Source organism: Salvelinus fontinalis, chromosome 41, assembly GCF_029448725.1.
Source record: "Salvelinus fontinalis isolate EN_2023a chromosome 41, ASM2944872v1, whole genome shotgun sequence".
NCBI classification, from domain to species: Eukaryota; Metazoa; Chordata; class Actinopteri; order Salmoniformes; family Salmonidae; genus Salvelinus; species Salvelinus fontinalis.
In genome coordinates this window covers 21,094,056-21,104,806 of record NC_074705.1, presented here as the reverse complement: position 1 = coordinate 21,104,806, position 10,751 = coordinate 21,094,056, and the positions used below count along the sequence as shown (strand labels likewise).

The following is a 10,751-nucleotide window of genomic DNA, read 5'->3' as shown; positions in this document are numbered from 1 at the left end:
GGCGTGAGTGGTGAAATGGAAGAGTTGTTGTCTGTCCTTTTGATGTTGACACTGCCCAACAAAGTGCTGTTAGGATAGTAAATTATCCCGTATGAGCTTTGTGCCAAATACATTGTTGTTATAGGTGTCAAGCTTATGGGCATGTTGCAGCAGTGTGTAGGAGGGAGGTTCCTAGGTGTGAGAAATGTGCAGAAGGGCATGAGACAAAGGAATGTGTAGCATTGGGGAAAATAGTGGTAGGTGTTAATTGTAGGGGTGCCCATGGGGCTGGGGATCAGAAATGTCTGGTGTAAGAGAGGCAGATTGAGGTTTCCAGGGTTATAGTGCAGAAGTTGTTGTATGCTGAAGCAATGAAGAAAGTAGAGGAAGATGGATGAAGGGGGAGGGATCCTGAGAGGAGTGGTGTGAGTAGTACAGCTGTACAAGGATAGGCCAACAAGTGAAATGTTTCAGTAAGATTGGATTTTTAGCATTTATAGCAATGGTTATCAACTGTACTGCAGGGATAGAATGTAAGGCGCGGAAAATTGAGGTTGTGGTGGCAGCTGCAGAGAGGTATTTGGATGTGCAAGACTGGACGTCAGAAGAGTTACAGGGTGTTAAGTGGTGGTATCCCATCCTTTCATGCTGTTGGCCTGAGGTAGGACTAAATTGATTTAAACAGTTTAGTAGGATGGTGAGTTTTTAGTGAGTGTAGGGTTAGATGGTAGGGTATTTGTTTAATAAATAAATAAATAATTCTCAAGCAAAGTCTAAGTGAGTTATATTCCAGTCTAGTAGGTGGCGGTAATGCAACATTTATTGGATGCTAACCGCCGTTAAACCTCATCGACAAAGAAGAAGATTTAACAAAGGACTCCATGACGGGTTTTGATAGAACCAAGCAGCCAAGAAAAAAAAACAGTCCGTGTTTTGCGATTCGCGCCAAGTTGAAAGCGCGAGCTCTCATCTCTTCCTTTCCTTTGTGTATCACTTGTGCATGTACCGTCAGGGGCGTGCGAAGCGGGTTAAAATTCTTGGCGACTAAGGCAACTTGATACGGCTACTTTTCTCCCAAACATCTGTACACACCGTACCGCAACCATGTCCGTTGGCGTAGAGTCTGGATTTTCAAACGACGAGGTGCTGAACATTCGTTACCCTCTCCACCGGGCGTGTAGGGATGGAGACGTTGTTTCTTTGTGTTCGCTTCTTCAGTGCACCACAAACCAAGCAGACCTCATCACGGAAGACTCCGTCTATGGCTGGACTCCCATTCATTGGGCAGCACATTTTGGAAAGGTAGCTCGCAAACAATCTAAAACCAATAGGGATAGATGATTCATCCCGTCACATTGTTAGCAGGCGTAAATATAGCTAGAAATGCTGTTATCATTTTCGAAGAACTGACAAAGTTAGATTTTCCGATTTGTGATGCTAATCCGATACGATTTAAGTATGTATATTTATCTAAAACGTTACAATGTAGCAAGCTGTCTATCTGAACAGCGACTTACGTTTTTTGTCTCAACACTCATCGTAAGAAGAATGTTTTCTTATATTTTCTAATTGTTAACGTTAGGTGTTTGTTCATCTCCATAATGTGAAATCAAATGTTATCACCTAATGTCGTGAAACGTGCGTGCGTTCACACCTGAAAGTAACTATTGTGTGAATGTACAGCTATGTAATAGCGCCGTTGATTGTCCTAATAGTGCATTCATGCTGCTGTTGAAGCCTAGTTGTCAGTATTTGTTGGGCCATAGAGCTAACGTTAGTCTTCCCGAGAAAGTAGCTAGTCTTCCCGAAAAAGTAGCTAGCCTTCCCTTCCTGTCAGTTTATTTCAGGAAATGTCCAATATTTTATAAAACATTGCATCGTTTTCTATTGGCTGTGCATGGGCCAATGGCAAACAACCCGCCAAAAAATATCTACAGTTGAAACAACTTGCACGTACCTGCTCTGCATACATTTATAGGCTGTGCTGTGCTCATGGAACAAACCATTTTCTCAAAAGTCTTACATGACTGTGGCATTGTTTTATTCAAACTTTGTTTTACAAGTATATCCCATAAACAAATGTACGTAAATTTTTTTCCCCCACCAATATCTTTCAAACTCTTGACTTGTTTAATTGAAATGAACTGACAGGCTCCCAACTGGGATCACTGGTACTCACAACTTTAAGAAGTTAAGAACGCAACATTACATTTAAGAGCACCATAATTGTTTTATTTGTATCTATTGAGATATAGCCTATATGAATTCTAGCTACTTCTGAAGCACATGCTGTGCCCTAGAAAAAAAATATTTAACTGTAAATACACTTTTTTTAAAGCTACACTTTTAAAATTAACAAGTCATGTGTAATATGAGGTTTCAACATGTAAAAGCACAATTTTCCTATTGCAATACATTCTAGAACATTTACACTGTCTCTTTAAGAACGTCAAGTTTCTGATGACAACATGCAAGAGATCTGTCATTCCTATATTGCTATGATCATAGATCTCCTGAAGAAGCGTTTCCTTTCTTTTTGTGCCCCCAAATTTTTGGATATACTGGTAATGTTACCAGGTTGTTAGCTAGCTAATGAGGTAACAAACATGACTGAACAATGTGTAAAACAAATGGTTAAACTTGCCCGCAAATGGCTTTAGAACTACCTGTGACATGGTTTATGAATAAAGGGGTTTGTTTTTCTGGCTGGGTTACCCCAGTGGGAAGAATTTGAGCTGGGTGGAATGTGATTGCATTTGTTTTAGAACCGGGCTGCCTCCTGGGGGTGAGCCAGGTGCCACGCTCTGGCCTATGGTGAAGTCTGCTCAAAACAAAAGGGAATAATTACAGTGGTTTAAAAATACTTAAATGCTACTTAAGTAGTTTTGGGGGGTATCTGTACTTTACTATTTATATTTGACACCTTTTACTTCTACATTCCTAAAGAAAATAATGTATTTTACTCCATACATTTTCCCTTACACCCAAAAGTAGTCATTACATTTTGAATGCTTAGCAGGACATGAATGCTCTAATTTGTTAAACGTATCTATAGGTCATCCCTGGTCTAACCTACTGACTGATCTGGCGGACTCACTAAACACACATGCTTAGTTTGTAAATTATGTTGGAGTGTGCCCCTGGCTATCCGCAAATAAAAAAAATAAGGTGCCGTCTGGTTTGCTTAATGAGGAACTTGAAATGTATACTTTTACTTCTGATAAAGTATATTTTAGCAATTACTTTTAGACTTTTACTCAAGTACTATTTTACTGGGTGACTTGAGTAATTTTCTAATTAAGTTCTCTTTACTTTTACTCAACTATGACGATCACCGCTGCGTAATTAAGTGATGAGTAGGACTGTGTTTTCATATGGAAAAGTGATTGATTTTGAAAACCGCTGTATTGGCCTTTCCAATGATAACTAGTTTTGAAGTTTCAAACATTTATTTAATGGACAATAGATGTTGTATGTTTATGGACGATGCACCATGCTGCCTTGTTGACCACATGACCGAGCGGTGCAGATTTATGTTTGATTTGAGAAGGGCACTCCTCCCTCCTTGCTTTCGTTCAGTGACGTGACGGGCCATTGCTTGGTTCAACCTGGGCCAGTGTAATAGAGCTCCCTCAATGTAAAATGCATTCCCCCAATCCTCGACAGGAAGAAAAAAACATTGCACTGGTGATATGGGTCAGATCTTTTTAAAGGGATGGTTCGGGATTTTGGCAATGAGGGGCTTTATCTACTTTCCCAGAGTCAGATGAACTTGTGGCTACCATTTTTATGTCTCTGTTTCCAGTATGAAGGAAGGTAGAGGTAGTTTGTGAGCATTGGCTAGTGTTAGCATTGGCTAGTGCAATGACTGGAAGTCTATGGGTATCTGCTAGCATGCAAAGCTACCTCTAACTTCCTTCATACTGGACATAGAGACACAAATGGTATCCACAAGTTCATCGGACTCTGAGGAAGTAGATAAAGGTCCTAATTGCCGAAAATCCTCGAAGTACAGTGTCTTGGGAAAGTATTCAGACCCCTTGACTTTTTCCAAATTTTGTTATGTTAGCCTTATTTTAAAATGGAATAAATTAAATTTTACTCATTCTACACACTACCCCATAATGACAAAGTAAAAACGGATATATATATATATTTTTTTAACATTTTCCCAATCTATTAAACAGAAATACCTTACATAAGTATTCCGACCCTTTGCTAGGAGACTCGATATTGAGCTCAGGTGCATACTGTTTCCATTGATATTTCTACAACTTGATTGGAGTCCACCTGTGGTAAATTCAATTCATTGGACATGATTTGGACAGGCACACACCTGTCTATATAAGGTCCCACAGTTGACAGTGCATGTCAGAGCAAAAATCAAGCCATGAGGTCGAAGGAATTGTCTGTAGAGCTCAGAGACCGGATTGTGTCGAGGTACAGATTTGGGGAAGGGTACCAAAACATTTCTGCAGCATTGAAGGTCTCCAAGAACACTGGCCTCCATAATTCTTAAATGGAAGAAGTTTGAAACACCAAGACTCTTCCTACGCCAGGCCAAACTGAGCAATCGGAGAGGGAGGTGCCCAAGAACCTGATGGTCACTGACAGAGCTCCAGAGTTCCTCTGTGGAGATGGTTGTCCTTCTGGAAGCTTCTCATCTCTGCAGCACTCCACCAATCAGGCCTTTATGGTAGAGTGGCCAGACGGAAGCCACTCCTCAGTAAAAGGCACATGACAGCCCCCTTGGAGTTTGCCAAAAGGAACCTAAAGACCTCAGACCATGAGAAACAAGTTTCTCTGGTCTTATGAAACCAAGATTGAACTCTTTGGCCTGAATGCCAAGTGTCACAGCTGGAGGAAACCTGGCACCATCCCTTCTCACAGTGAAGCATGGTCGTGGCAGCATCATGCTGTAGGTATGTTTTTCACCGGCAAGGACTGGGAGACTAGTCAGGATCAAGTGAAAGCTGAACGTAGCAATGTACAGAGATCCTTGATGAAAACCTGCTCCAGAGTGAAGGTTCATCTTCCAACAGGACTACGACCCTAAACACACAGCCAAGACAACGCAGGAGTGGCTTTGGGACAAGTCTCTGAATGTCCTTGAGTGGCCCAGCCAGAGCCCGGACTTGAACCCAATCGAACATCTCTGGAGAGACTTGAAAATAGCTGTGCAGCGACGCTCCCCATCCAACCTGACAGAGTTTGAGAGGATCTGCAGATAAGAATGGGAGAAACTCCCCAAATACAGGTCTGCCAAGCCTGTAGCGTCATACCCAAGAAGACTCGAGGCTGTAATTGCTGCCAAAGGTGCTTCAAAGTACTGAATACTTACGTAAATGTGAGATTTCCGGTTTTTATTTTTAATAAATTAGCGAACATTTCAAAAACTGGTTTTACTTCTTAATTATGGGGTATTGTGTGTAGATTGATAGAACAATTTAATACATTTTAGAATAACCGTAGCAGAATAACAGTAAGAATAAGAGTAACAGAATGTGGAAAAAGTCAAGGGATCTGAATACTTTCCGAATACACTATATTTTGTCGCATATGCGACCAAATTGGTCACACTAGAGCTCTGTGTGTGTCACTGGCAAGGTTCCCCTGCGTGAGGTGGTTTGGAGAAAGTTCCACAGATGTTAGAGAAGGAACAGGGAAGGAATGAGGCAGTTATTAGTTACTATTGTGCCCAAAGCCGAAACAATGAAACAGCTGCGTTCCCTGCCCCGTGTCCACAGCATGGCCACCATCATATCATATCTTCATTTTATTTTTATCATTTCGGCACTTCTCAATCTAGAGATGCACATTTGACAGGAGAGAGATTGTTTAGTTAAGTCAGTCAGGCATACACATTTTGAACAGCTGCTTGGATCATGTTTTTAAACTACATGTACTGTATTTACCAAGCCCTGTCTTGAAGTGGGACTTCAGTACAATATCAACTATGACTCATGGCCTGGTCTTTGTTGCAGAGCTATTAGGCTACATGTCCTCCCAGACAACATTATTTGATATGGCGGGTTAAAGTGTCTTTGTTTGCCAGGAAAACAGTAGTGTCTCCCGCCAAAACTGCTTAGGCTGGGTGTGCCCACTCTTCCCACACAGAGGCTGGCCTGAACATAACAGTCAGTGGGAGTGACTGCAGTTGAAGCCCCTATACTGTGACCATATATGGGCTTAGGTGTCCTCTTCAGTACAAGAAGCTCAATACAGGGGGAAAAAAATGTGGAGACCAACAAGATTAGGGTTGGGACAATGCCAATATCGCGATTACTATCGAGGCAAGGAAACAAAACACAAAGTGTATTGAACTGCTTTGGGAAAACAGCCCTAATTTTGGAAACAAACAATTATTTTGTCATCCAGAGTCACATTTTCCAAGCTATAGCACACTATCTGACATACAGCAGGTTTTTAAAGGATGGAATCAATCAAATGTATTTATAAAGCCCTTCTTACATCAGCTGATGTCACAAAGTTCTGTACAGAAACCCAGCCTAAAACCCCAAACAGCAAGCAATGCAGGTGTAGAAGCACGGAAGAGTTTGTTCTTCGTGTTTTTATTTTTGGTATGAAAACAATATTGCGATACTGGTATCGTCCAAGCCCTAATAAAGATGCCACTGGTTGGTTAGTGTGCCTTTGGGGTTTACCTCAAACAAACACACTTTCTTTGCTGTGGTTTGGTTTCTGTAATGACATAGAGCTCTGAATACAACAGTCTGTAGTAATACACTCACTGTGATTTGCGTAACGGCTGTGTTTCTTGTCAATCATTAACTCTGCTCTCAAAAGAAAAGCTTTTGTGATTGGTCAACTACAGTATGTTGACTCACTCACTTTCTTTACAGTTGGAGTGTGTAATGTGCCTGGTGCAGGTGGGCTGCAAGGTGAACGCCATGACGACGAGGTTTGCCCAGACGCCCGCCCACATCGCGGCTTTTGGAGGCCACCCAGAGTGTGTGCTATGGCTGTTGCAGGCCGGGGCCGACATCAACAGACAGGTGGGTCTCAGTCTTACAGGTTACACAACAATGGCACTTATGACTGGATAGACAAAATAACAGGACCGACTACAAGAGCTACATGATTTGTAGGCCTGTTTGTGTCAAACTCACAGTAATTTCCCTGTTTGCAAAAGTGAGTCAAACCTCCTATGTCTATCTTTTCCATGCGGCCCACGTAGGCCAGAATTATCCTACTATGGAGGGATCAGGCTTTCTGGGAGACAGAGCTATAGTTCATGCTGTGTGTCGGTTTGTCTGAGACTGTCTCTTCACGTCACACCAGACTGTTTGACTAGAGAGTATGTATGGCCTCGGAGTCACACCATAGAGCCAACAGGCAGGCAGCCGTGTCATGACCACAGCTCAAATTGGTTCTGCCCCGGCCTGCCGGTGCTACGGTTTGTCTGTGACTACCTTTTTTAAATGCACCTAAAAGAAGCAGCCAGGGAAGCTCTGCTCAGGAATTCAGATTAGGTCGTCATGATTGCATAACACTCCACTGCTTCATCCTTTCCACCTGGCTCTTGCCACTGTGACATTTAGCTCTGTAGCTCTGAACTTGACCCATAAAACCTTATGGGTCAAGTTCAGCAGTCTGATCCAATGTAATGGGGTAAGTAGGAGAAGATTGTGATGCCTCAGAGCTACGGGGAGCATCGCTACACTGCCCTACAACAAACATACACACATAAATAAATAGTAGGGATGTGCATCGTTCCCTTTTAAGACGATTTGATACGCAAATGGATACATGGACTCCGAAATGATTCAGGAACGATACGTTTTAGTTTGAAACGATTCGGTACGATTGCGTTTACTGCGATATGATTCGATGCACTAATATTTGTTACATAAACGCATTCATTTTCCATTCGATGTATACTGAATATACCAAACATTAGGAAAACCTTCCTACTATTGAGTTATACCCCCTCCCCCTCTCTTTTCCCTCAGAACAGCCTCAACACGTCAGGGCATCGACTCTACAAGGTGTCGAAAGCTGGCCCATGTTGTCTCCAATGCTTTCCACAGTTGTGTCAAGTTTGCTAGATGTCCTTTGGGAGGTGGACCATTTTTGATATACATAGGAAGTGATTTTTGTCCTAGTTATGAAATTATCAACTTTACCCTGTGTTTCTAAAAATGACCATATACCCTGATTGTTTAAAGCAAAACTACCAAAACTATTGCTAATGGTGAACCTATAAAAAAATATATATATTGTATGCCCCGTTCAGCAGGTATAGCCAGCTGAGGGTTGTCTCCGGTAGCTTACTTTATTATGCTAAAACAATTTAACAGCGCATAGACAACAACCACCTAGCAAATTACATAGGTTGTCACTCAACTAATAAAGCCTAATATCTAGCCATTTTTGTGTTTGAATGTTGCAGGTGCCACGCAGATGTGCAAAATCAGGAACAGGCCGCCTACTTCACATTGGTTAGCTCGCTAAGCTGGGCACAGTTTGACTAGGCTAATGATATTCCCTGGGGTTGTTCGGTATGCAAAATGACTTGTAGATCAATGACTGTCAACACCGTAACATGCTTAGTTTGACACTGAAGGTGAAAAACGCATCAGTTGTCACAAAAGATTAGGTATTTACGGAAGGTCGAAAAAGTCATGAGCAACAGTTCTTGATTTTTGGACCGCCGCAAGCTTAATTTGGATCAGTTTGGGGTCCACGGAACCATGTAATCATATCTTAAACATTTGAATCAGGGACAGATGCATATCAGTGAATGTTACATCTCTAATACATACACACAGAGCCCCTTATCCCTTCACCACCCTTAACTGTTCACTAACAGTGAAATTGTGCAGCCTGACTTCCATTCTGGCTGCATGGAGCAGAACGGGATGGTAGCTGGAGGGCGGATATTCTGGCTAGAGTGCAATGTGTCAGTTCTGCTTGGCTTGAGGGGGTGCCGGAGAGCTGGGTGAGGAGTTCAGCGCCTGTCTCCAGTGCCCACTGTCTCTGTTGGCAGCAGACACCTTTTCACAGCCTCTCTCTGTGATTAGTCTCTCTGGAGGACTGTTGCTGCTGTCTGCAGCTGTGCTCAACTGTTGGGGCATGCTGCACAGATAGTGGCACCTTTCAGCAGACACTTAGAGCCTTATTTATGAGTGGCCAATATCAACATAAGCGGCAGGTAGCCTAGTGGTTAAGAGCGTTGGGCCAGTTACTGAAAGGTCGTTGGTTTGAATCCCTGAGCCGACTAGGTGAAAAATCTGTGAATGTGCCCTTGAGCAAGGTACTTAATCCTAATTGCTCCTGTAAATCGTCAGCTAAATTACTAAAATGTATTAACAATGCCTTGTATATTGATATATTACATTTACATTTAAGTCATTTAGCAGACGCTCTTATCCAGAGCGACTTACAAATTGTAAAGTTCATACATATTCATCCTGGTCCCCCCGTGGGGAATGAACCCACAACCCTGGCGTTGCAAGCGCCATGCTCTACCAACTGAGCCACACGGGACCACATATATTGCAAGCCATAATGTTTTTCCATTCTCCCCATTGTACTGGTTGAGCGCATGATTAATCCATCTAAAGTGTTCTATCACTTTGTATAGTGATGTGTTTTTGCCTTGTCTTGTTCCAGGACTATGTAGGTGAGACCCCTATCCACAAGGCAGCCCGGGCTGGTAGTATGGAGTGTGTCAACGCCCTCTTGATACAGGGTGCTAAACCGGAGTAAGTCCCCCACTTCACTGTGCCCATTTACACCAAACTGTACCACACAATACGTTGTTACCACGGCAACAACATTATTGTTGAGAAGGGGAACTCCACCAGATGGCCTCCACTCTGCATTCTGCCCCCCCCCTTGAAGTCGAGGCAATTTAGCTGTGTGAATTTGGCATCCCGTATTGCTCAATGATTGTCTTTGTGCCACTTCTGTGCTGGGTTGTGTTGTAGAAAATGTTTGTGCCAGTAGGGTATCTTTACAAGCATGCTTGCTCAAACAACAAATTATTTTATGAACCAAATCAGTACAAACATGGCAGAAACGAGTGATAAATCGGATTATTTCTGAGTGACACGAGGGACCTACTTCTCTTTTTGAATGAAATCACTAATTGACACAATTGTCACAGCACAGGTGCCAGATGGCTCTGTAATGAAAGGCCTGAACTGGCTGATTCGTTCGGGGTGCTTCTGCAGCAAATGGAGCTTTAAGGATTTGGCTGTTAGGCTGCGCCATAAGCTCATTTGCATTTCGGTGGGGGACATCCAAATCCTCTGTGTCCATAAGGTGACTCATGATAAAGCCCCTTTCCCGAGGGGTTGATGAGGAAGTTGTTTCTGTGTGATTTTATTTAAAAACAGCTTAGTTGGCGACGACAGTGCCAATTAGTCAGTTCCCAACCTTCTCAGTAATACTCTCCCTCGCTGCACTGTATCATTACCATGTGCCATCCACTTCAACCACTCGAAATGATGGTCTTGAATTAAAATCTGCCATCACAACCACACTCTCATACTTACTGTAGGTGACTTTTTGTCCCACTTGTCTACTGCCGTTTTTGCGATACACATGGCTTTTGGAGAATGTTTGTTGGTGGCGTTCCTCATCAATAAGTCTGCTGCTGTAGTGGTTATTTCAATGTTTACGTTTCATTGTCTTTTATTGTAACTCGGTAATGTTAAATAATGTAAGGTTATGCTAATTGAATGCGTTTAAAATGTCTGTAAATATATATACTAGAAATATACTATTCAGAGTTAATGTACTTC

The 10,751-nt window shown here is 42.4% G+C and overlaps 1 protein-coding gene across 2 annotated transcripts in view; it reads left to right on the top strand.

Annotated features, from left to right (window-relative positions):
* The first annotated feature begins 869 nt into the window (after positions 1 to 869).
* ankrd10a (ankyrin repeat domain 10a) overlaps positions 870 to 10,751 on the top strand; it is a 29,200-nt gene continuing 19,318 nt past the window's right edge. For both annotated transcript variants that reach the window (XM_055908848.1, XM_055908847.1), the window contains exons 1-3: positions 870 to 1,281; positions 6,843 to 6,995; positions 9,616 to 9,707. In XM_055908848.1, the coding sequence (XP_055764823.1) occupies positions 1,084 to 1,281; positions 6,843 to 6,995; positions 9,616 to 9,707 (443 nt within the window). In that variant the 5' untranslated portion in view covers positions 870 to 1,083. The remainder of the gene's footprint in view (positions 1,282 to 6,842; positions 6,996 to 9,615; positions 9,708 to 10,751) is intronic.